Source organism: Etheostoma cragini, chromosome 21 (assembly GCF_013103735.1).
Source record: "Etheostoma cragini isolate CJK2018 chromosome 21, CSU_Ecrag_1.0, whole genome shotgun sequence".
Lineage (NCBI taxonomy): Eukaryota > Metazoa > Chordata > Actinopteri > Perciformes > Percidae > Etheostoma > Etheostoma cragini.
Window position 1 is genome coordinate 4,970,061 of NC_048427.1, and position 26,250 is coordinate 4,996,310.

The 26,250-nt window shown below is 40.9% G+C and overlaps 5 protein-coding genes and 1 long non-coding RNA gene across 8 annotated transcripts; 3 read left to right on the forward strand and 3 right to left on the reverse strand.

Annotated features, from left to right (window-relative positions):
- Window positions 1-2,367: 2,367 nt before the first annotated feature.
- On the forward strand, window positions 2,368-7,249 carry timm23a (translocase of inner mitochondrial membrane 23 homolog a (yeast)). The gene is made up of 7 exons (XM_034859501.1): window positions 2,368-2,785; window positions 2,981-3,039; window positions 3,144-3,237; window positions 3,964-4,048; window positions 4,142-4,200; window positions 5,057-5,167; window positions 6,546-7,249. Exons 1-7 carry the CDS (start codon window positions 2,683-2,685, stop codon window positions 6,665-6,667), a joined length of 633 nt encoding a protein of 210 aa, XP_034715392.1. The 5' UTR covers window positions 2,368-2,682; the 3' UTR covers window positions 6,668-7,249.
- Window positions 6,817-10,716, reverse strand: zgc:112285 (uncharacterized protein LOC561476 homolog). The gene is made up of 6 exons (XM_034859483.1): window positions 10,482-10,716; window positions 10,241-10,350; window positions 8,640-8,734; window positions 8,267-8,547; window positions 7,837-8,000; window positions 6,817-7,730 (listed from the first exon to the last, which is right to left on the reverse strand). The coding sequence occupies exons 1-6, from the start codon at window positions 10,615-10,617 to the stop codon at window positions 7,551-7,553; spliced, it is 966 nt and encodes a 321-aa protein (XP_034715374.1). The 5' UTR covers window positions 10,618-10,716; the 3' UTR covers window positions 6,817-7,550.
- Window positions 10,717-12,398: 1,682 nt separating this feature from the next.
- Window positions 12,399-16,147, reverse strand: LOC117936434. The gene is made up of 2 exons (XM_034859424.1): window positions 15,799-16,147; window positions 12,399-14,948 (listed from the first exon to the last, which is right to left on the reverse strand). The coding sequence occupies exon 2, from the start codon at window positions 14,931-14,933 to the stop codon at window positions 12,924-12,926; it is 2,010 nt and encodes a 669-aa protein (XP_034715315.1). The 5' UTR covers window positions 14,934-14,948; window positions 15,799-16,147; the 3' UTR covers window positions 12,399-12,923.
- Window positions 16,148-16,809: 662 nt separating this feature from the next.
- On the forward strand, window positions 16,810-20,528 carry syt15 (synaptotagmin XV). Of its 3 annotated transcripts, XM_034859460.1 has the most exons (8): window positions 16,810-16,925; window positions 17,004-17,193; window positions 17,901-18,058; window positions 18,204-18,496; window positions 18,578-18,745; window positions 19,315-19,423; window positions 20,039-20,221; window positions 20,328-20,528. In XM_034859460.1, the coding sequence occupies exons 1-8, from the start codon at window positions 16,919-16,921 to the stop codon at window positions 20,465-20,467; spliced, it is 1,248 nt and encodes a 415-aa protein (XP_034715351.1). In that variant the 5' UTR covers window positions 16,810-16,918; the 3' UTR covers window positions 20,468-20,528. The 3 variants fall into 3 exon arrangements, with proteins under 3 accessions (XP_034715351.1, XP_034715350.1, XP_034715352.1); XM_034859459.1 differs by having other exon boundaries at window positions 18,204-18,745; XM_034859461.1 differs by lacking the exon at window positions 20,328-20,528 and having other exon boundaries at window positions 18,204-18,745; window positions 20,039-20,052; window positions 20,139-20,221.
- Window positions 18,479-22,534, reverse strand: LOC117936474. The gene is made up of 3 exons (XR_004654964.1): window positions 22,293-22,534; window positions 20,295-20,462; window positions 18,479-18,721 (listed from the first exon to the last, which is right to left on the reverse strand). It is a non-coding gene; the product is annotated as an uncharacterized LOC117936474 (long non-coding RNA).
- Window positions 21,702-25,694, forward strand: nat9 (N-acetyltransferase 9 (GCN5-related, putative)). The gene is made up of 6 exons (XM_034859502.1): window positions 21,702-21,927; window positions 22,323-22,432; window positions 23,635-23,775; window positions 23,939-23,998; window positions 24,524-24,618; window positions 24,710-25,694. Exons 1-6 carry the CDS (start codon window positions 21,851-21,853, stop codon window positions 24,857-24,859), a joined length of 633 nt encoding a protein of 210 aa, XP_034715393.1. The 5' UTR covers window positions 21,702-21,850; the 3' UTR covers window positions 24,860-25,694.
- The last annotated feature ends 556 nt before the right edge of the window (window positions 25,695-26,250 follow it).

The following is a 26,250-nucleotide window of genomic DNA, read 5'->3' on the forward strand; positions in this document are numbered from 1 at the left end:
GTGTGTGTGTGTGTGTCAGGGAGGGGGGGTGATTTACATTACTATGTATGCACAGCATTCTCCACATAATGACCAGCTCCAGATTCTCTACGCTTGGTAAATATTTGATGACCGAGCGGCAGAATGATTTTTAGCTGAATAACAGGAGTCCTATAAGCTGCTCAAAAGTTGTATTTCAAACCCCTCTCTCTCCCTTGTCCTCTTCCCATGTAAATAAGGCCAACTCCCCCTAACTCCACACACCCCTCTGAGGCAGTTTAAAGACCCAACACTGTCTCCTTGTCTCCTTGACAACCAGCATACACTGGGGTCCTGTCGTGGCCTCTCTGTCTTTTGTGTTTGGGAGCTCAGAGAGACAGAAAGAAAGAGAAAAAGAGAGAGAGTGAGAGAACGAGGAAGAGAGGAAATGAAGGATGAAAACAAGGGTGAAAAAGATCACAAAGATGACATCACAGATATTTTATCCCACAACTGAAAATTTGGTTTTTAGTTTGAAGATGATGATGAGGATGGTGATGAGGATTATGATGATGATTAGCCAGAGGTACAAAATGGGTGGCAGCTTAGTCTGAGAGAGTTTGAGAAGAGAGAGAGAGAGAGAGAGAGAGAGAGAGAGAGAGAGGGGTGGGGGCGGCCCAAGGCTGAATGGAGCATTGTGGGAAAGACAGTGGGCACACTGGGCAGTAACACAGACAACACTAACTCACAGATCATGCCAGAGAGTCTGAAAACACCCACACTGGGCGACAATGGCAAACTTCATCGCTCCACTTGGCCCCGTCTGAATACTCACATACAATGGCAGAATCCAAATAAGATGCTCTGTTATTCGTGAAATTTAACACACTAAATTCCTTCAGTGCCTTTGACCGGCAGCAGATGGCCAAGCATAAATGTGCATGTATGTGTGCATGTGCGTGTGCGTGTGTTCTTGTCTTCCTGTTGCATCATGGGTGAGTATATTCTGTAGGTTTGAAATGTGACAAACCGTGCATCTAAGGCCAGACAGGCTTCATGTTTATTTTACTCAGCTCTGCCTCAGTACATCAAGAGTTACCAACAGTCCATCAAATCCAACTTGTATCTGTCATAACTGAGTGCAAATTCAACCAAATCAGACAATTAAATCAGGCCTATCAAAGACAGGACTGAGGATAACGAGAATCCACAGGTTTGACCCCTCTATGGCAGGTCTGTGGTTACTATCAGCTCTCTGCTGCCTCCCTGTGTAGTGCGTGAGGACATTTTTCCGACTAGATTTACAATAACTCCAACAAGTGAGCAGCAACAAACTGCATGTGAGAGCTGAGACGATTGGTTGACAGCAAATTAATGCAGAAACGGTTTCTTACACTTGAGTATTTTCTGTGTTTATTTTTTTAAGCCATCTTGGGCCTTTATGACGGATAGAAGAGAGATGACAGAAAACAAGGGAAAGACTTAATAAAACAGTGTCATTGTGGTCAATGATGCTTTTCAATTTTGAACTATTGTTCAGAAAACAATTTTGTCCTGAGTAAATGTGATGGGCATTTTTCCAAACATTCTGACATTTTATAGGTAATATTAAATAATGAAAATGAAAATGTCATTAGTTACTGCACTAGAAATGTTTTTTCTTACCTCATTTTCATTTATCTCAAGGCTCAAGAAACCAATTTCATGATAAATGATATCCATGCATATCTATCAAGTTTAAAATTCTGTTTCAACAATGTACTTTTTTCTATTTTCTGCCAAAAAAAACTGTTTCTTGTCATTCCAATAAATATTGAAAGCAAAAGAAAGATTGTAGAAAAAGTCTGTTTTTGGTTGCACTGCATGTCTCCAAAATGTATATGTACTTAAATATTGCAGAAGAACTGTTAATATATGTAAGACTTTAACAATGAATACAGTCTGGCTGTAGTGACTTTTTTGTAAACTGAAGACCACTTATATTTTTATGTCATTTATTTATTCATGGCCCTCTAATATTTATGTCTTATTTGTTCTATTATATGCGCTTCTCCTTGGACATGGATCAAGGATTTATGAATGCTGTTCATTGGTGACAATAGGCTATGACAAAAAGTGAAATTAAATACCACTGGCAATTTTTGGGGTATGGCAAAAATGACAAGGTATGATTTCAGACTTACACAGTGGAAGGTTATCAAGATATAATACTATATGTTATATGTTATAATCCATATATAGTCTATGTATGCAGTTTTGGAAAGTAAACAGATCCCAAATCTGTGGAGGTTTCGTTACGTCGTAGGGCTTACAAACGTTATCAAACACGAGATGAAATTGATTTTGAGTCAGGACAGGACAGTCCCAGCTGTTTTTTTCTACTTTTAATGGTCGGGTTTGATGACGCAACAACAGCTCAGCGTCAGTGTAGTCGCTTTACGGCAGAACGTGCTGCTGGAGGTCAGGGGTTTGATAAGAAACCTAGCGAGCTAAGTAGAGAGTTTATAACAAAAACCTTGTGTTTTCACTGGTAAAGCGCAATTAGGGTTCAAAATACACATCAACGGGACAGCGTCTGTTGGTGTCGGTGAAACCAGCAGCCCATCGTTTGTCTTGGGAGTTTTAGTATTGCGACATAGCTAGCCTAGCTGACTTTAGCCAGATCGGTTTGGCTAGCAGCTCCCTGCTAGCTCCAGTTTTTGACCCCTCGGATCTTTTACAGCCATGGACAACTCACAAGGATCTGGAGGAATGAAAGGAGGTATCGGGGGTCTCTTTGGAGGCGGTGCATCTGAATACTCCAACACAGAGCTCGCCGGTGTTCCCTGTAAGCGTCATGTAATGTTACCATAACGCTAGCTAGCTTGCTTCGGTTAGCTTTAGCCGGGTAACTAACAGCCATGGTAGCTGTATTATTAGTCAGCTGCCTGAGCTCTAAATGTCTTGTCAATACAACTTTCTCAATATATATGTTGAATTATGTTTAAAGTGAGCTAATATCTGTGTTGTAATGTCATTTCAGTGACTGGAATGAGTCCTCTGTCCCCTTACCTCAATGTCGACCCTCGTTACCTGATTCAGGTAACGTTAAGGTTGAGCTAAATTACCATTTTAGCTGATTTCGATATTAAATATGTGTTTTGTGTATTTTTCTCAATGTAACAGCTGTTGATGTTGTGTTTCAGGATACAGATGAATTCATTCTACCTACAGGTGCCAATAAAACAAGAGGGAGGTTTGAACTGGCTTTCTTCACCATTGGAGGATCATGCATGACTGGTAAGCGATAGTAAGCACCTCCTCTGACATCATTTTTCCTCCCACTGCTATTTGTCATTATGTGTTAACTATTTTATCTGAGTTTGTCCTTGGGTGACTTGAAAGGCGCATACAAAAAAAGTATTGATATTAATGTTGTTATTATGATATTGTCACACAACTAAGATTGTACCTTATTCATACTGTTCAATAGGAAAAAAAATGTTTTCTATAAATGTGAAGAGTAAAAATAGTACCATACTATATGTATGTGGACACTGCTTTTCACTTAGTTTTTTGTACTGCTCTGTGGCTGTCCTCCTTGTTTTGAGCTTGGTCACCTTAATTTAATCAAGAGGATGGTACTTAAACAACAACGGGGTTTTGGGAGGGCCACCTTTTCAATTTGACAATGCCACCATGCACAAAGTCAGGTACATAATTATCTTTGGGATGAATTTGGGTGCCCACTGCTAGCCGGGATTTATCACCCAACATCAGAGACCAACTGGTGATCTTCTGGCTGAATGGGAGCAAATTCCTGCAGCCATGTTCTAAAGATATTTTGGAAAGCCTTCCCTAGAAAAGTGGAGATGCTATAGCACCAGATTAGGGCTCATAGTTGACAATCAAGTTTGGGTGTTTTGGCGAATAGTATACCTGGGATATATATTGAGATAGCTGAATGCTTTCATTGTTTTTCCTAAAGCCTCACCCAACTTTTCTGCCTTTTTGTTTTGACTTCAGGAGCAGCACTTGGAGCTGTAAACGGTCTCAGGGTGAGCCTGAAGGAGACTAGAGACATGGGATGGTCCAAACCTCGTAATGTGCAGTGAGTATGCAGACAGAGTTCTGTTTACCAGTCCTATTACCCCTAATATTAAATTTGGATTATATGACCGTTCCTCTTGCTTTCTCATTCCAGGATTCTCAACATGGTGACCAGACAGGGTGCTTCATGGGCCAACTCTTTAGGCTCAGTAGGTAAGACCATTGTAATGTAAGATATAAAAAATTTACCATGGCTGATAATATTTAAGAGAACATTACTTATTTAAATGTATAATAATAGTGTGCTTTTATAGCCTGGATGCCAGTTGAATTTAGCTCCGCCCACAACATTTGAGGTTGGGAAGTTCAGTCTGGACTTGATCCGTGTGTGATGATCAACAGTAACGTGATCTATCATGTCACCAAAGAGCGCATGGGTTGAATTCGTTCTCTTAGTACATCCATGGAGCAGACCCGCGGGCATACGAAGGTTCTCCCAAGGTCCTCTAGCTGTAATAATGAATATAGCCAATGGCTGTAATTCATCATGTGTTAAATTTCACAAGGGCCAGGACTATCGGTTAGTAACTAACATCAGCGGTAGCTAGCGTGGATGTATTAAGGGAACGATAACCAGGGCTGTAGTACTCAAGTCCAGTCTTGGCTTTGAGTGCGAACATAAGACCTGTGGCGTTATTGCACCTTTTGAACACAATCTAAACTTAAGAGACATAAGAGAGAAGCCAGGGGCAACTATGCGGTGCTCAACATACGTCACATACTCGGTTGCTCTGATTGGTTGTAGGTCTATCCAGTTGAGTGCAGAGGCACTTTTTTCCTTGTTTGGTTGAAACACAACACATAATCACAGCCCAATGGCAAAGTATCATATTTATATTCTAACTAGAATCTGAGTATGACGTCAGGCTACTGCTTTTAGGATTTTTTTTAATGTTGGATATGTTGCTTTTCAAGTTTCTCTCTTTTGAAAAACTTCACCTAGTGTAAAACAGATGTGTTTTTTGTTGCCACCTCATGTAAAACTGTTTATTTTTCTTTGCCCTTGCAGCCTTGTTATATAGTGTTTTTGGTGTAGCGATAGAGAAGGCCAGAGGAGCAGAAGATGACATCAACACAATGGCTGCTGGCACGCTAACTGGAATGTTTTTCAAATCAGCCAGTAAGTGTCTTTTCTGCTTCTATATTTATGTGTAACATTATTGTCTTTAACCTAAGAGTATTTGTATGGGTTTTAATGAAAAGATAACTGAATTATACAACATGTATTGTCGCCATATAAAGTCCTTCTGTTGAAATAGTGTGGTTTCACAAGTTCTCATATAAATGAGTGATGGCTTTAATGTAACGGAACCACCCAAGCATGCAAAATGTTGACTACTATTAAGCCGGGACAAATTATTATTGTCATTATGTATTAAGCTGGGTTATATCATTTTATTTGATTAATCTATTAAATGAATGCCACTTAAAACTTGCTAGAACCATAAATTAAATTAAAAAAAATTTTTCAAAGTTTTTTTTTGACCAACAGTCCAATTTCCAAAGGTATTCATTTTACAACCCTATAAAACAGAAAAGCAGCAAATCCTCATATTTAAGAAGCTGAAAGTGAGAGACCTTTTTGACTAGTGCTACTTTCACCACCTCTATATTTTAATGTAATGTATACTGTTTAAATTAGAGCCGGACTAATAAAAGATTTTTAAGGCCGGTATCGATACAAGTACTTGGTGATTTAAAAGTGTGTGTGTGTGTGTGTGTGTGTGTGTGTGTGTGTGTGTGTGTGTGTGTGTGTGTGTGTGTGTGTGTGTGTGTGTGTGTGTGTGTGTGTGTGTGTGTGTGTGTGTGTGTGTGTGTGTGTGTGTGTGTGTGTGTGTGTGTGTGTGTGTGTGTGTGTGTGTGTGTGTGTGTGTGTGTGTGTGAGAGATCCAGAAATGCGTAACAAAGCATAATCAGATTTCCTTAACACAAGTTATTTGTCGATATTTATGAGTCTTCATTAAATAATATGATTATGCAGTTTAATAATAAACTTTGTTTTGTTTTATGGTCCCAACAAAACAGAGGAACATCAAAGTTCTGATAAACAAAATGTATAAAAATACAAACTTCAGATATGAATCCTAAAGTCCTGTGAACAAAAACACAACAAACACAGTGTAATGTGCCCTCTGGTGGACAAACGTCAACACTCACAACATGTTTGAAGGGTGTTTTTATTTAATTTTTTAAATATTCATTCACAGTTTGGAGAATGCCTAATATCGGCTGATATATCGGCCTTGCTCTAATTTAAATACTCGGCAGGCATGTTGTGACGTTCAAAGGGCACTACAATAAATATTGAAATCAATATTGTAAAGCAACAATTTTTTTTGAGAGCTAATAAATTACACTTCCTAAAGTCAATCTGTTGAGCCCTAACCATCTGGCACTTTGGGCAAATTAGAATGAGAATCATTTTACTGACGTTTCTGTTGATTTTGTGTCGACACACAGCTATTTTCACTTATTCTGCCACGACTGTGTGTTTGCAGGTGGCCTAAAGGGTGTAGCCCGAGGAGGTCTGGCTGGTTTAGCCCTGTCTGGTGCCTACGCTCTTTACAACAACTGGGACCACCTCACCGGCTCCTCATCCTCCTCCTCCAGGCTATACTAACCTCTCTCCCACACACATCTGCTTCTACATTAGGGCCAAATTACTCCCCAGGACACAGCCTGACACAACCACAGGAGATTGGACTAAATTCCACAGGGAGCCCAGATGTAGACCGTCCTACAACCCCCCTCTCTTCATTTGTTTTTATACTCTGAGGTGTTCTTGTCACTGATCTAATCAGTAATGACAATACTCTGTGAGGATGTTTTATAGAGGTGTGTCATTTGTTATATTGTTTATGGGAGGCTTATTAGTCTTCATTGATGCTTATCCTGAATCAATGAACCCATGATATTTGGGTTAAAAGAGCCAATGTGTAACATGACATGTGACATATGGGGTGTGTGGTTCATCAGATGAACGGCAGTGGATTCATGTACTGATTCTGGACTGAAAGACTTGTAGTAGAAGAGCAAAGAGATTTTCAACTATGATCTACAAACGCAGAACTAAGCCTTATGGTTCTGCTCTGTATTTATTGAAGCGTAAAAGCAGCGGCCTCTGTTTTAATGTGCAAGAATCACTGTAAAGCTGTTTGTGTCTCCATCAAATCCGCTGTATTAACTACTATATTAAAGGAAATGGGGAAATTTTGACAAAGATTTTTGTTTTAAACCAATTGCTCAAATGAAGACTGGATGTAAGATATCATGTGTAGTGTATACTATCCAGTGCTCTGCCACTTTCTGCTGTTTAACATCAGAGCAGTGTAGAATTTAAAAAATGACTTGTAAGAGAACAATTTCACATTGAGAACATGTATTTACTTTTTGTTGAATGAACTGTTGCATTGAGACTTTTAGGTAAACAGATTGTAGTTGTCTGTTGACATGAAACAGAGCAGAGCTTATGTTTGCTGTCAGCGATGAGTCAGGCGGCCCGCTTAGTGCAGGAAGAAGTCCCTGATGCGTGTTGCCTCGATCCAGTGGATGTACGCTGCGGTGCGGGTGAAAACGCTGGGTTTATTCTCCACGGTGCAGCCAATCGGGCCGAAGCTCACCACGCCGTGCACCTCCCAGCGATCCTGCCCCTGCTGGCACAGCAGAGGACCACCAGAGTCACCCTGGGGGAGGAGGAAGGAGAAAGATCGGTGGTAAGGAGATGCGATTTTTGGTTCTTAATTTATGTTCATTCTCACTTCAACATTTTGCTGTAAATATAAGTCCTACCTGACATGCAGCAGGTGGGCCCTCAGTGTCCCTGAACCCAGCACAGATCATGGAGTCTCGGACACGATCACCCCAGAATTTCTTCTGCCGGCAGGTCTTGAAGTCAATGATGGGCAGACGGGCTTGATTCAGGGCTTCTGCCAGAGACACATTCTCCTTCCCACCTGAAATGTGTTTAAGGAAAAATTAAATTTAAACTACATTTTGATTTTCTTTAAAGTCCATCACTTTGGTCCAGACTGAAATATTTCCACAACTGTTGGACCTTTTGTAGGCCTACACACATTCTTGATCCCCAGAGGATGAATTCTATTGATTCCCTGACTTTTCTTATAGCACAACTAGCGGGTTGAGAAAATTTAATCAGTGGACCTAATGACTTCTTTCAGAGCTTTTCCCTTACCATTTACATCCCCTCTCCTCTACTCACCCCGGGTGTCTCCCCAGCCTGTGACCCAGCAGTAGTGTCCCGGATTGAGGCTAGTCTGCTTGCGTGGCAGACAGGCGTAGCGGATGAAGTTTGAAGGGACGATATCTGTTGCAGCCTTCACTAGGGCAATGTCGTAGTCCAGCTCGCTGTGAGTCGGGTAACGGAAGTTCTCGTGCCGGTAGATTCTCTTCACGGGGAAAATTCTCTCTGCCGTCTCTGAGCGCTTCAGCTGGTGCTTCCCTAGGACAATCCTCCAGCTCCCAGCATCCTCAGCTTTACCCCTAAAACGCCAATAAATGATTAAAGCAAGGCCTCTGGGCTTCTCTTTGTTTCTCGTGTCACACACGTTTCTTTTGTGTTAAGGGTTTCTTACTTTTGGAAGCAGTGAGCAGCAGTAAGGATCCAGTTCTTGTGGATGAGAGTTCCTCCACAGACATGAATGTAATTTTTACTTCCCCTGGGAAGAACCTACCAGAGACAGCGAGACAGCCCCCTCAGTGATGTGAGATTATTTTACATTTCCTAGAAATGGTAGAAATCATACACATAACTAATGCTTAACTGCTGTATGACTCATGATGACTTAATGCAGGATGTTTCACAAATTCCCGTTGGTCACACTTAATAGATCATCGATTAAGGAATGTTAACCAGTTTCTGCAAGTTAGTTGGATTTAGTAAAAAAATGTAGATTCCGACCTGTGCAATTGCTCAGCTTCTCCAAAAGTAGGACACATTTTCTTTTATTAGTCCTATAGTAATAGTCCTAAAGTATTTGTCATATAAATACACTACAAAGCTATTTTTGGTTTCTTTGTCGGTGCAGAACATTGTGGCTAATATGGTGAGAAATTAAGACACAGCTGTACCAACAGATGATCAGAAACCTGGATCCTGTTATGATTATGTATACAGTGACATGAATAATAATTAAGGTTTCTTGTGTTGCATGTAAACATAATTCTGAATATCATCAAAACCAGGATAAGGCTGGAAACTGACAGACAAGAGCTACTGCTGTAATTACACTTATTGCTTATAAAAGACCTACAATTGTTAAGAGTTGAAGTATAGGAAATGGTGAAATGCCCAAATGATTAGTCAATTACACCATAAGCAACTGACACTAAATTAACTGACAATACATTTGAGAATTTGACAAACGTCCACTGGTTCCTAAGCCTATAATGTTAGAATCTACAATTGTATTGGTTTTACATTCCTTTAAAGTTGGCATACTTGGTTTGGTGGTGTTAAATGCTTGGTCGATTAAAGACGTCTTATGCACTAAAAGATTGAAAAGAAACACATAAACATAAACCGATCAAAAAATAATCTGTAGGGGCAGCCTCATGCCAGCCAAGAAGGGATACAAATTTGGCTGGAGGTAAGCTGTGGTGGAGGAAGTTTTTAGATCGTTTGCTCAAGTAAAAGTAGTAATACCAGTGTAAAAATACTCCATTACATGTTAAAGTCCCGCATTCTCTTACTCAGGTAACATAAAGAAGTATTAGCATCCAAATGTACTTAAAGTCAATAACTATATGTTATTGGAATATTAGTATTGATGCATTCATGTAAGCAGCATTTGAATGTTGACAAAATTGCCCTTATTTTATCCACTTAAGTTAATATACTGTTGAAGATAATAGTTTTTAAGAATGCATAATTTTTTTCATATGTTCTGCAGCGGTTAGAAAAATGCAGTGGAGTAAAAAGTGCAATAATTCCCTCTGGAAAATAATAGTATAGTAATAATATATTCAATAGTGTAAAAGTATAATGTTGCATAAAATGGAAAAGTGCAAGTATAGTACAAGTACCTCAAAATTGTACACTACTTGAGTGAATGTACTTAGTTACATTTTACCACTGGTAGTAAGTGTACTGGTTTTGAGTTTTGTATGTAACTTTTCATGCGGTCTATTCATGATCTCCTAATGGTGAACCAAATCAACATAAAGGCAGATTTACCTGCAGAGAGACCTGCCAGGGCCAAGAGTGAGGTCTGGCCTCATTACCAGAAACAATCCTCTCAGCCATGTTGGGCTTAAAGTGAGCCATACCACAATCCTTAGGCCAGTCTAAGAGAGTAGAAGAACAACACAAGAGCAAGATAAGGTCCCATAAAACAGAGAGCAGGCATTCAAATCAAAAAACTTTTTTAGTATGTTTTAACAGGTGTGTGTGTGTTTCTCTGTGTGTTTGCCCTCACCCAGGTGGAGGAGCTTGTGCTGTGGCTGTCGTCCGGGGGTGAGTGTGTATGCAGCTGCTGGCAGAGATGCCTTGCTCAACAGCAACGGCAGCAGCAGGGACAGAAAGAGGAGCAGAGGAGGTCCTGGTACAGCCATCGTCTATCACAGAATCACAGGCCGGCACACATCCCACTCTATTTATATCAGGCAGAGGTACGCAAACAGGTACACGCACACACTCGTGCACACACACAACAGTAGGGACAATGAGATGTGTCACTACAAAGGCCAAGCGCTGGATCGTTCTACTGTACAGCTAAAGTTTCCACTGCCGCTGAGAAAATGGGATTTCGGGGAGTCCTATCAGCACTTTCACGTACACATAGTATGCTCACATTACACCAACATGCACACAGGACAAAGGCAATACAGCACTGTACGCAAACAAACATCACATCATGCCACATGACTAACAGCAGTGACATAGTGACCCGGACATGCCCTTTATCTTTGATATCCCACATCTCCACCATAGCTCATCCTGTGTAAACATTACTCAGTAGAAACAATGTTGTCATTGTGTGTTTACCTCCCAAAACATGGCTTGTATTCATATTTATACTTCTCAATCTGAACTGGGAGTAAGAGGAGTCAAATGAGACAGGAATTACCAGTAATTAAGTGGCAGTTTGAGATAAATCTGTTAGGCTGATATTAGCTTATGACATATATTATATGTTGGCTATACATTTACAAGGAATTACAATACAGAAATACAGTTAATAATAAATAGATTTCAATAAAGTTGAATAATAATAATAATAATATTAATAATTCAGAGTGACAACTGCACTGATTTGACCTTAAAGCCTGGACAAATAAAACAAAAACTTTATGGCTAGATGGTAGGTCGGGGGATAAAAACACATTGATTTATTTAATTTGGATGCATTTAGAATTTAAGACCAAAAAGAAAGAGTAAATAAATGCCTGCTCTACACACCTCTGTTAAATTATGACAACAATAACTGCAGTGGAAGCCGCTAGCGACTTGATCTTTTTTCTATGGTGAATGAAAGAGAATGTGCCTGCTCATCTGAAAGGCAGCGCCTGAGCGGTCAAACCTCACCACTGTGGTTCACCAAGTTTACAAACAACTCAACTATGTGTACCTTTTCCACAGTGAATGAGTTGAGGGAGTGTGGAAAGAGAGGGAGGCAGAGTTTATTGGGCTTTTGAGTTTGTGTTCATATTCAAACAACATGATTGAGCTGAGACACACCCTGTGTTATTATCTGTGTGTAATAACATTTTGTGTAATAACTGTTTGAGAGTAAACCTGACACATGCTTCCAGAGCACTTCCCTCATTTGTCAGCTGTTATGTTCAGACATCTTGGCTGGGCTTTTTTTCTGTCTAAAAAAAAATAAAAAAATAAATAAAAAAAAATGTCATCTCAAAGATTTATGACAAAGACTAACTAACTAAAGTACAGATATACAGTAGATGTAATGGGAGAAATATGCTTTCACTTAAGTAAAAGTACAGAATTATTGCTTATCTTAGTGTCACAAGTTAAAGGATTCACTTTGCAGAATATCATTAATTATGAATATTATGTACTGTAGATACTGTAAACAGCATTTTACTGATGGAAAATATAATGCACTGTTACCAAGCAGTATGTAAAGTAGGTAACAGTATCTAATTTACATACTGCTTGGTAAGTTTTTGTATTTATACCGTACTCGAGCAGCATAAGTAACAAGTTAATTTAACACTGTTGTGTACTAAAATGTTCGCCTTCTGAAATGTTGCGACTTAGATGTGCTAAAGTATTATCGTCCGATGACAAATACATCAAAACTGTACTTGATTATGATAAAAGTTTTCCAACTGCCATCTAAATACAAAAAAAGATTTTAGAGCAACAAAAATACAAAGACCAAATTTGGTTTTATTGAACATCTACATGGAGAAATGCATTACCTGGTGGTTGATTTAATGATTTATAGGTAACCCTTGACTTTCATTAAGACATCACTAGAAATACATCTATCCATAATTAAACTGCAAGAATGTAGGTGTGTTGTTGCTGTTTAAAATGACATCAAAATAAACAAGTAAATGTGTGTATGTAATTGCATCTTTAACATTAATCTGTTACTGCCTTTTTTCTTGTTGGAGAATATTAACTGTAAATAAAAAAAAAAGAGAACCCTAACAACCAACAAGTTAGGGAAGCCTGTATGCAGCATGTCCCTTCAGGGCAAATTTAGCGATCCAATGGAAAGAACACATTTTCTAACATTGCATCTCCACATTTTACCAAATGACAAAATGAAACAGCAGGATAAAACCCCATGAAAACAAGAAAATGCTCCTAAAGTCAATGAGTTTATTAATGGTGCTTTTGTGAAAATTGAGCTATGGATAATCAATAGCCCATATAGTCTCCAGGATCATTCAACTGCCTTTCTGGAGCTTCCACACCACCCAGGCCTCCTCAGTGACCTGATCACACTCTTCTTGCGGATGTGTCCACTCCCATGCAAGGGCGACTTGGGATGGCTGGTGCCTTCCTGTCCGTACACCTCATCCTCTTCTTTTGAATCAGCACCTTCTGCTCTGCTTATTCTACGAGCAGCTTCTATCGTTTCCTCCTTTTTGCCTCCTTCTTTTCCTTCCTCCTCCACCTCCCTCCTGCTGTCTGCTTCTGGTGGCCCCTCACTCTCGCCCTCCACCGTACAAGTCGAGGTTATTATCATCACAGGAGGATGAAGTTCTAGGCTCATGGCCTTTACCACATTCGATATTAGAGGAGGCTTTGGTGCTTTCTTCTTGTTGGAGGTACGTTTTGGAGTCCCAGGGCTGTTCTGGAGCTCCAGATGTTTCTGAATGGCTGTGCTCAGCACCTCCGGGTCCACAGATGCTCCGTGAACATCCCATGTCATCCCGTTTTCATCCCACTGCACCTGCTTCATGCTGCCCCTCCTCCCCATAGCATCCCTTTCCTCCCCCTGATTCTTCAGACACGACCTTCTCCTCTCAAGATCGTGCGTGGAGGGAGAGTTAATGTCCAATGTCAGGTTGTCTCCTTGCCTCTCCTCTTCTTCCACTTCCTCCTCTCCGCTGCTCACTGGGAACATGCTGGAGGAGGGGGACACCAGATTGGAGTTGGACCCCACTAATGTCTTTAGGTTCAGCCTTGATCCAGGCGGCGAGCCCAAGAGGGAGTGGGAGCCCATATTGGAGTTGTTTGTCCTGAGGCCCCAAAAGGAGCCAATGGGAGAGATGGTTTGCACCGCTGCGTCTACTAGCTCCAGCTGTGAGGTCATTGTACCTTCCTCCCTGAACACCTGAGCCTTTGTGTGGCAGCAGCCCAAAAGCGAGTCGCTCAAGGAAGAAACCAAGGGTGACCTCCAACCCCTTCCTGTCGGACAGCTGTGCCCAGACTGCCAAGGCAACTCAAGATGGCAACCGGAGGCTCTACTTTCCTGTCCATCTGCTGGAGAATTGGGCGCCAGGTAGCTTAACACATGCACTGGGCTTCTCACTACTCCTCCCTCTGATAATTGTTGGCCTCCAGGACTCTGCAGCTCTTCTTTCACGTCATTGACAAGGCAGCCAGGATCTGATGACACACTTTCTTCTGCTAAGCTATTAGATGATGGGAGCGGGGATGGGAATGTAAAAGAAAGTGAGTTGTTCTCCAGGAAGCCCTCATCCTCCGTGCTGGTGGGCTGGAGGAGATTGAAGGAGTTGGATGGCAAAAGTGAGGAGGTGTGAGCCTGCAGCGGTGATCGCAGTGGAGTGGGTGTGGGTGTGGGTGACGAAGCAAGTGAGTCTTCCTGCTGATGTGTGCTCAGTGTTGAAGAAGAATAAGAAGAAGAAGTTAAAAGATCATGTGGTAAAGTTGGTGTCTGTAGGGGGGGTATGCAGGGAGAGGGCGTGGTTTGTGGAGAGGTTGGTTTGGACAGGGGAGACAGGGTTTCCTGGGTCAGACTTGAGGGCCGTGAGGTCCCACCTTTCCATACAACAGTATCTGGAGTGCTGCTCCGGCTGTGTGTACTGCTGCTACACTCGCTCCAGCGATGCATGTTGGTGATCCAGCGCTCGCCGAGGGCAGGAGGGCTGTGCACGTCTACGTGCTGGTTGCTCGTGGTGAAGTTGATGTGCTGCCACATGCGAGGGTGCAGCTGCTGCAGCGTCACTGAGTTCTGCTCAGCGTGTGTGTTGGTGCTGGAGCTGCGTCTCAGGTCCATTCTGGTCCAGGCCGGGTCCCGCTTGTGCGGCGGCCCTGTCGCCATGACCACATCCATGGAGCTCTTAGATTGGGAGAAAATGGGTGCATGATCATCCCCATCCTCTGGCCCCACAGCCCTAGCTTCACTGGTGTAGGAGGCCGACTGACTGACTGAACAACCGACTGGCTGGTAGCTCTCAGACGCAGGGCGCCCGGGCCTCGCCATAGCAACAGCAACAACCTGCGAATACAAAAAATACATTTGAGTGTTAATTGCATTTTCTTCTCAAACCAAACAGATTTTTTTAACCAAACACGCACAACAAAGGAAAATAGCTTGCTCTTTAGCTGCTAAATGCTCCACTAGTTCCCCAAATATGCTTATTCTTGGAGAGAGTTGGATGAGAGGATCATACCATTCTGAAATTGCTGCACATTAATTTGAAATTGCAAGCAGTTAGTTTAGCTTAGTGGATTAAAAAAAGAAAAAACATGTTAGTTATTGAGTTTTAGAAGTGAATTTTGTTACATTTGAATGAGCCGGGTTAGCTGTTCCCGTTTGTTTCCAGTCTTTATGTTGCCTGCCTGCTCAAACCTTTTTTTTTTACTTGAATTTAATGAACAGACATGAGATTGGTATCAAAAAGCAAATAAGCTTCTTTCCTTTTCTTTCTGACTTTACAACACACTTCAAGTCAGTACACACACACACACACACACACACACACCAGATTAGCCTAATGGGATTACACAATGCAGATTATTTAATTATTTAGACAAAAAGTAGACAGAGACAGCCAGATTGGATCCTAGAGAGGTAAAAAGAACTTTTCCTCCAATACCACGTTGTGCCTAATTTTCTTCTTCTTTTTATTGATGCTTTCAAAAATCCGATTACAGTTCTTCTGTCCTTATTTAACTTATTACTTATTGAAAAACAATGCTGCTCTGCCTGAATTAGTATCATAAAAAGGTGAATCCATATTTATATAAAAAAATAACTGCAAAACCAAATCCACCTCAGTGCCAAACTTATAGGAGTGTTTTGAACTACAGTGCAATATCAGATAAAAGACAAAAGTACAACTTACCGTGCAGTTCACACCTTGTGTCCTGTTTTGCACTCTTCCTTGGCACAGAGTAGGTAGCCCTAAATGGCGTCTCTCCTTCCTCCCCTCATTCCGCTCTCTCTTTCTCACTCACTTCTAAGGAAAATCGTCCGTGTTTCCAGCCACTCTCGAGCCTTAAACACACAGAAGTGACTTGTCTTCAGCTTGATCTTCTTCCCTGACTCTTCTCTCACACCTAAACCTCATGTGAAGTTGACATCAGCGAGAATATGAGGATTTCTATGTTGTGTGATTTTGTACACATGCGTCTGTAAAAGAGAGAGGGCCATTACTCTACCTTTAGCTCTGAGGATTAACTGTCATCTCGTTAGCTGCTGTCCAATCTCTGAACAGTCTGTGGGGGTTGGCGGCTAATGAACATCGAACATGATTCCGAGTTAAAATCCTTCTCTTAATACATTCATGGTTAAAATCAGATTAGTGGTCGCAGCAGCCATATTACATGGACATTATTTAGTAACATAGGTGCTGCTATAAATTCCATGGCAATCCATCCACCAGTTTGTGAGACAGTTCTCTAAAAACCATAAATGTTAACCTCATGAAGGCGCTAGAGGAAAAGTCAGAGGATCACCAAAGTCAGTAGGATTCATCCTCTGGGTACCGTGGATGTCTGTAACAATTGTCATAGCTATTCTTCACACCGTTTTTCAGATATTTCAGTTTGGACCAAAGTGCACCAACAGACTGACATTGCTGTTCCTAGAGCCAATGCTGCTAGTGTGGCTAAACATAAAATGAAGTGAAGAGACAAGAATCTACAGGACTACTACATAAGTGTTTTTGCTAATTTTAGCTCCTTTACTATAAATTACACAACAGCATAGTTTGCAAATGGCTGGCTGTAGTGTAAAGTATATGTCATTTTTAAATCAGTGGTCTGTTCCTTTTAAAGTGCTACAAGTGTTGTTGTTAGATAACAGCATGACATGGTGAGAATCCAGCCACCTGTGGCATACTTTCTCTGCTTTCCAGGGTCCCATCCAGTACACATTTCACAGCTAAACAGGTCAACAACAAGAGACTCACATTAATAACGCATGCTAAAAGGTAGCTTCAGCTACAGAGCTAATGAATAATCATGGCAGGTAAGCTGTAAACTGAATTAGACCCATACATTACTACCTTTGGATTTATTACCCTTGTAAATGTGCTTGTTTTATTAGACCAGGTTTTACCATTGGCTGTCGGTCTGTCCGTGGCTCTCCTGCTGCTGCTGCTGTGTCTGACGGTTTACTATCTGTGGAGGAGGAAGAAGAAGGGTCTGAGTCCGTACGAGGAGCTGCTCTCCACAGTGCCTTCAGTACCAGCATGCTCTGCCCCAGTGCTCCCGGTGTCTCAGGGCTCCTGCACCACGTCAGTAAAAAAGCATGCACAGAGTCTTACATAGTGCTTTTCTTTGACTGTTTATTCACTCTTTTTTTCAAAGGTGAATTTATTACATTTTGTGGAACAGTACTAAAGTTATACTGATCCCGTTGATACCATTGAGCTATGTTTTTCGCCTTTTTTATGAGATAGTGTGAAGTAAAGAGCCAACAGGAATGTTGGGATGAGGTTTGAAATGCCAAAAAAGATCCCCAGCTGGACTCAAACTGGAGATGTTGGAAATACATGGTCAACAACTTAAACCCCTAAACCACCCAATACATTACTGCTTCAAAGGTCTCGCCCACAAAGGCAAAGCAGGCTTTTACATCACATTTCAGACTTAACATGAAGATTGAAAAGAAAAAGGGGAAGACAATGTAGAAGGAAGGTAGAGTTGAGTTTCATCTCACATCTTACATCTTGTTGGATTTCTGTAAGACAAACAAAAACAGCAGTTGTTTTTAAACAAAATGGACTGAAGCAATGGATAAAAGTACTGGAAAATCCTCTGAAACATTATGCTACTTCTAAGAAAAATTCTCTTTCCTGAAGAACATCATCCATTAATTGAAAGCATCAGGGTTTACTGGACTTGTAGTCTTGATTTTAAGAGAAATATCACAGTTAAGTTGATATTGAAAAAAGCTGCAAATAGCCACAATTATTAACATTTGTCACTGTCTGTGTGGAAGGCCCTGTGAGATCCCTTTTACCTTGCCTCCTCGCTTCACGGCACAAAACCATGGTCACCTAAAAAATGGGGAGGAGAAAGAAGAAGAGGAGGAGATGAAGATGAAGATGGAGGCCCAAAGGGACATACTAGCCCATCGTGGGTCACTCACAGTAAGGAGTAGGTCATTACTGCCTTTATGTGACAGCATGTGTAGATGGTTAGTGTAATTTTAGTAAAATTGAGGTAATTTAAAACTTCAAGAATATTACATGTGCTGACTAATGTGAGCTACTGTCCATATTGTTGTCACTGTCTCCATCAGGATTGTTCCCAGTGGGGACGGTGATGGCCGGTCTCTACTCGGTTCCTCCTCTGAACGAGGTGGTGGCACCTCCTCCCGGCATGGCCACTCGTCTCTGCTTCTCTGTGGAGTACCGACACAGCTGCGAGCAGCTCATGGTCTCCTTGCTCCGCCTCGGCAACCTCCCTCCCCGTTTTCATGGCAACATCGTGCTAGTGGAGCTCCGGCTTCTCCCTGATGACCGGCGTCCCCGCCAGGCCAAGGCCCGGGGCACGGGGCCCGACCCCGAGTTCTGCGACTGCTTTGTTTTCCAGGCGAGGACAATAAAAAACAATGCAACCTATAGAGACAGAAGAACAATTTTTATCTCACATACTTCCTGTTTCCTTCTGCAGGTGTCAGGTGTGTGTGTGCCTCAGAGCACCCTGAGTGTGTGTGCGCTGAGTGTGGAGCAAGACGGCAAACGCCACGCGGTAGGCAGGGTTCTGTTTCCTCTGGAGGGGGAGCTCGGTCAGGCCGGCAGGGTTCTCTGGAGGGACCTGGAGACAGAGGACGACACACAGGTACCACTGGTGCAATGTAACTAAGAGCATTTCCTCAAGTACTGTACTTGAGTACACATTTGAGATAATTGTACTATTTTATGCAACATACTTTTACTCTACTACATTTTTCTGAGACCTTTATTTACTTTTTAGATTACGATATGATGCATTGCTTTAGATTAAACTACCCACCAGTAAATAAAGGAGTTAAAAGGATCACAACACTTAGACATCTAAAGCCGAAAAATGCAACATACACATTAATGCATCAGAAATATGAATCCAGAATCATCGAATACAATAGTAAAACACTAACGGGGAACATTTTACTTCACAATGAGTAATCTTACTTTACATACATTGTGTTTTAGATACTTACTTTACTATACTTACTACTTTGCTTTAACATGGTTTTGAACGCAGGACTTGAAGTGGATTATTTTTACAGTGTAGTATAGTTACATTAACAGAAGTAAAGGATCTAAATACTTCTTCCACCACTGACAGGTGCAAACAGAAACATCGTAGACATCTGCATGTGCACAAAATTGGCCATGAAAGCTAATAATTATTGTAATCTCTTTCAGTGTTCAGAGCTGGGTGACGTGCAGATATCTCTCATGTACAGTCCGTGTCTACAGCGCCTCTCTGTGGGTGTCCTGAGGGCTCGTGGCCTACAGCTGCTCACAGACGCAGGTAAGTCTTTCAGGTAAACAGTGGATTTGTGAATGTATGTCCATGTAAGCATTGTTCAGATGATGTCTTCACAGGAATATAAATATGAGGTAAGTCTACCAAGATAGATAGATAGATCGATAGATAGATAGATAGATAGATAGATAGATAGATAGATAGATAGATAGATAGATAGATAGATAGATAGATAGATAGATAGATAGATAGATAGATCCCGAAAAAATGGGAAACTATGGTGTTACAGCAGCAAACATGCATCAGTCACACAGCACAGAATATAAATATAAATGAAATAGTTGGATACAATATATATACAAACAACATCCATGGAATAATTATTATAAAAGGATTAAAAATATAAGAACATAAATCTGCATATATACAGTATGGGAAAAACTAAATGTGCAAATGCTTAAATAATATGCTAAAATTTATGCTAAAATATAAATAAACCAATTGTACAGGTTGCACTTAGTCCAGTATTGTGGCGTCTCAGAGTCTTATCTAGCACCCAGTGGTGAGGTGTTAAAAAGTTTTATTGATTGCCGGTGGTAGGAATGATTTCCTGTACCTACGTCTGAATTATCAGTAATACAGCATATGTGTGTTTCCCAGGTGTGTGCGTACAGGTGAGCTTACGGATACACACTCAGGTGGTGAAGATTAAACGCAGCTTTGTGGCAAAATGTGAAAACAACCCCTATTTCGACCACAGGATGATGTTTAAATTGCGCTCGCAGCACCTGGACGAAGCCTGGCTGAGATTTGAGTTGCAGCAGCCAAACGATGTCCGCTCAGGTGAAACTTCATAAGCATGTTATTTTATGTCCTGCTAACATGAACTTCAGTATGATATCAATTGTGTACTCACCTTGGCTTGGCTCTGTCCTTATTGTTGTCCCAGAGCCTCCGGCCCTACTAGGAGTGCTGGTGTTGGGTCCCTTCATGTATGCCAGGGGCCCGCAGCTGCAGCACTGGATGGACATGGTTAACACACCACAGGAGCCGGTCGAACTGTGGCACGGGCTGGGCCGGGCCACTTAACACACAAATCACACACGCACGCACGCACACACACACACGCACGCACGCACGCACGCACGCACACACACACACACACACACACACACACACACACACACACACACACACACACACACACACACACACACACACACACACTGAACAAATACACAATGTTTGACATAATAAAATCAACATTTGCAATAAAGGAACAGAATCAGGAATGATGATTTCAATGATTTAGCCACATTTAGAATCCTTGTAACACACAGGAAACCACAACCTTGTTTTTAGGGGGCAGAAATATCAGATGCACAGTCCTCAGAAGCCCCTTTAGGCCAAAGCTGTCAGTTCTGAAGTCATTATCGCTAATCTACAGCTAGATCCTTGGCTAATAATCACCCTCACCTGAATCATATGTGACCTTTTTATAACTCAGAACCTCTTTCATTCTTATTCCCTAATAGCATAGAATAAGGTGACAGAGTGAGATTTTCAATGTTAATGGACACCTTTTATAACACATCCTACATCCTGTTGTTAAAACTAGATCAAAGGCATCTTTATATGTTTAAACAGCAATAAATAAGATAGTAGATTGGGCAGGAAACTGGGAATTGCCGTAGGGGAAAACTTAACAAAATTATAAATAATAAAATAGTTACTGCTTTTGGAGCTGGGAGAAGCATATAACATACATTCTTTATTAATACTTTATTTTTTTCATGTACAGTATACGATTAATGGTGGAATGTAACTGAGTACATTTACTCAAGTACTTGTACTTTACTATTTCCTTGTTCTGCTACTTTAAACTTTCACATTAAAGTGGTATTAATCTAGCAATAACCTAGAACCTAGAATTAGCACCATCTTACCAAATGCTGGTAAAATATGCAGACTGATAGATATGATTCACTCACCAGACAAAAAACAATAGTAATCTATTGAGTGGCTGGTAAAATGTGAACATTCACTAGCCATTTGGCTGGTGAATCAAGAATTTAATGAACCATGCACATAACTATATGACACTGATAAAAAATAAAAACAATGAAATTAAAACTTGTATTGGTGTATTTTGTTATTGTGTGTTATAACTTTTTTGTATTTACTTGAGTAAAATATCTCAGTACTTGTACTTCTCAACCGATTTTCAATGAATCATTTTTAAAGACATAAAGGCATAATATCTGACCTAACCGTCACACGGACCTCACAGGCTCTTCAGTGCTGTCTGATGTTGTCCAACAGGTGGCGCCCACTGCCTGTGTGTCAGTCAGCGCAGCCGCAGTTTGAACCACCGAGAGACAAAGCGGAAGTAGAGTTGAAACAGAAATGGACGTGAAGCTGATTTAAATGTATTATTAGCCATATCGGGGGTTTGTGTCTGGTTATAACACCATGAGGATAAATGAGAACACTTTACTGGAGGGGCACAACGCCGTGTTGGTTCCTTACAATGCAGAGCACGTGCCCAGGTAATGGCCGTTATTGGCACGAGCGCATCTCTGTCTGTTAATATCAATTAATTCAGTTTGTCTCTTTAATTCTCCTTCATGCTTATTCCTTTAATTTGTTCATTTTCTTCTTGTTAGCAGAGTGAGGTTATAATTCCTTTACATGTTCATGTTTACATTTGGCCGATCTGGTTACTAAATATAGTGTTAAACTAATTTTAATTTATATTTGGTAAAATTATTAAATAGTTTATTATAGACCTTGTAACTATGAAATCGCCCCGTTAAGAAATGTTTTTAAAAATCTGAAACAGGTTTCTTAAAGATCTTTAGAACGTGGCGTTCTAGAAATATTTTCTTTATTTTTCTGTGATTTAGAAACCAACCTCGGTCCTTTTTGCGTGTCTTTATATCAGGTATCATGAGTGGATGAAGTCTCCTGAGCTGCAGCAGCTGACTGCTTCAGAGCCACTGACACTGGAACAGGAATACGACATGCAGAAGAGCTGGAGGGAAGATGATGACAGTAATGTGCACACAAACAACACTTTAAGTTATCATAAATGCTCTAAAGAGTTGTCTTAATAGTTGCAGATCAGCCAAGATATACGCTGCTCTCAAGGTTTAAACTATGGAATCATACAGTATATTCTCAATTGGGGTGTTGAAATGAATCTTTACAAAGATGCAACCCGATGCAGACCTGGATCCTGCATCGATGCAGTGACAGAGCATCATTGGTTAGTGCCTAATGACGTCACTTGTTGTTTCCGGTCACTGCTGTTTTGTTTGTGCCTTTTGATGTCTGCTGTGTTCAGACTCGGCTACGTTTAGTAAGTGTCTTTTTAAAGGGCGGATACGGTAAAAAAGGGGAGTTCATATTATGAATCAACTAAATATTTATTTAGTGCCGATAAGGAGATTTTCTGATTATTTTTTCCTATCAGCCTTATTAGCCAATGACCGATACGCGCTGCCGATTCTCTTGAGCCGATATTTGGGGCCCATACTGCTTTTGCTCCCTCAATGTGCATCATAAAAATGTAAACCCCACCACACTGGATTTGTTGTCGAAATCTACTGTGCTATTTCTTTAAAAATAATAAACAAAAACACAGATCAGTGTCAATCCAGCAATCATCTTACATTCATACTAAATTATGCATGCCATGTGCATCATATTAACGGGTGCACTGCATGTGGTTAACTGGGAAAGGGTAAAAGGCTTTCATCAACATCCACTTGCAGACATATTAAAAGACAGATATAATCAGGTTATCACAAAATGACCTTTGTCAATACATTTGAATAATTTAAGAATACAATCAATCTGAAAAGTAGCCACTGAAATAAAGAGCTTCATTTGTAATTTAAGACTTTAAGACATGAACTCCAGCGTCTCCAGCAACACAGAACTGCCTGTGGACGCAGCAGCCGCGTATCGGCCACTGCTGATACACCTAAAAACGCAAACATTGACCCGATATATCGACCGGCCGATAAAATCGGTCTATCACCAGTTCATATGTATCTGACTGCTTTGATTTGTTGATGGAAACCGTGTGTAGCAATAAATAATAATATTGAGGATCGGCATGTCGATTCTAATCGTTGAAGGATAATCCTAATCAACCAGTGAACCACACTTTAATTATCTATGTAACATATTTCAAACTTTTATGGTTAAGCAGTTTCATTACTATTTTACTTATAATTTTGTCTTTCCAGAGTGCACGTTCATCATCTTGGACAAACAGCGATGGGCGGACACCAGTGTAAAAGAGGAGCAATGTATGGTGGGAGATGTCAACATCTTCCTGACTGACCCCACAGACCCATCCCTGGCTGAGTTGGAGGTCATGGTTGCAGGTGACGTTCATGTGTTTTCCAAAAGCAAAGGCTTATCAAACATGTACAATTTACCTGTGTTTTAGTTTTTACATATCACTAATTTCCTGCATTTCCTTTCTATTATGACAGTTCAGTAGTTGTATTTTTTCCTTCCCTGATATTAAGTTTTTTGTTTTTACAGAGCCCAGTCACAGAGGCAAGGGCATTGGGAAAGAGGTTACACGCATGATGATGAGCTACGGTGAGCAGCTTATAAGATGACGTCATATCAGAAGACATCTTAATTCGCCCCGTTGTTAATGCAGCGAACGTTAATTACAGCTGACTGACTTTGGCGACCCCTCGTCAGGTTCCAGATCTGTTTGAATTGCTGCCCAATTTTCTATTTGGTCACTTGCTACTGGCTTGGTTAAGGCAAAACAACATCTTCCCAAAGAAACGGTGATTGTATAAAAATAATGAGACGGCAGGGCCAAGAACAATGACAGAAAACGACACAAACTGACCACTTCCACCAGAACTTACATTTTTCATAATAATTTGAAAGATTATACAATCAAATACTAATTCTACACACAGTTGCTTTGATTTAGTTTCAGGTGGGAAAAAAAAATTCTGGGTTTAAAATCATTTATGGCAGACAGCTGCTGCGATGCCCTATAATTTTTTCATGTTTCACTTTAGACTAAAGTCAGCACAGGGGAGTCAACTGGTTACCGTTTGTGAACAATGGTATGTGAACGGTGGTAATCTTGTTTTCTACCAGGAGTCACCAAACTCGGGGTCAAAAAGTTTGAAGTTAAAATTGGGCTGGACAACCAGGTCAGCGTCGCCATGTTCAAGAAACTCCACTTCCAGGAGGTAAGAAGGTCACGATCTCACCGTGTGAAAAGGCCCCTGAATCTGAATGTTTTGTAAGGGAATCTAACCTTGGTCTTCGGGTCGGTTGCAGGTGTCTGTATGTAAGGTGTTCAAAGAGGTGACCCTCGAGATGACGGTGGACGAGCCCATCCGGGCGAGGCTGCTGGATGACACCGCCGACATGAAGGAGAGAGACTACAGACAAACCTGCAGCAACAGACAGGAACTGGTGTCACAGTGAAGGGCTGAGCTGCACTCACACGTCCAAAAGACTTCCAGCAGTGAGATCATTCTGCACACAGATGAGGGAAATGTGCTTTTACATTTTTTGACATTTACCCACATCTGGAAAGGTGGGAAGTACATTTATTCAAGTAGAGTTTTGAGGTACTGGTTCTTTGTGTCGGTATTTTAATTTAAGTATAAATTCTACTTTTCCACCACTACATTTCAGAAGGAAATATTTTACTTTTCACACTATTATATTTGAAAATTATGTTTTTGCATTTTTAGGCCTTTATTTCCACAGGACAGACGAAGAGAGAGGGGGAATGACATGCAGCAAAGGGCCGCAGGTCGGAGTCGAACCTGCGTCCACTGCGTCGATGAGTTAACCTCTGTATATGTGCGCCTGCTGTACCAACTGAGCTAACCTGGCCAGTCACATTTATATATTTATCTGACAGCTGGAGTTACACTGTATGGCCAAAAGTATGTTAAACCATGTCAAACCGTGGCTGTCAATCTGCTGCTAAAACAGCCTCCACTCTTCTGGGAAAGCTTCCCATGACACTTCTCATTCAGCCACAGGAGCATTACTGAGGTTGGGCATTGATGTTGGGTGATAGAGCCTGTTCATCCCGCAGATGTTGGATGGGATTACAGTCAGGGCTTGTGCTAAGACCAGTCAAGTTTGTCAACTTTTTATGGGCCTTACTATATGTATATGGGCATTATCATGTTGAAACAGGAAAGGATGTTCCTTTCAAAGTTGAAAGCAAACTCTTCTCTGAACTATTACTGTATAGTGTAGCATTTAGATTCCCCTTAATTAAACTTAAGGGCCTAACCCTATACAAATAACTTTAAACGACCCCTGTCTACTGTTGGCCAAATAGTGTATATTACAGATTCAGATTTGTCCTTTAACATGAGATGACTGTCTGCCTCATTTTTTATTTCTATTTAATTGTTATTGAAAATGTTCAGGAACCATGAAAACAGCCTTTTCTTCCCTTCTTTCTTTTTTGTCTCCCTTTTCCTCCTATTTTTCATTCCTCTTTTCTTTGGAGACATGCAAGTCATCAGTACGCTTATTGCTAACACTTCTTAACTTAGAGTAAAAATCTCCCTGTAAAACCTCTACCTGTGGAGTATTTTTCGGTGTTGTAACTTCTCCGGAATGCCCTTTTTTCACAACTGTCAAACAAACAAGATATAGCGTGTGTAAATTATTGAATTTTAGTTTTGCTGTTAGATGGATTTTGTTAGCTTCTAACAGAGCCAGACTAGCTGATTCCAGTCTTTATGCTAAGCTAAGCTAACCAACTGCTGGCTGAGGCATCATATTTGCGGTACAGATGTGAGAGTGGTATCAATCTGCCTATCTAACTCTGCAAGACAGTGAATAGC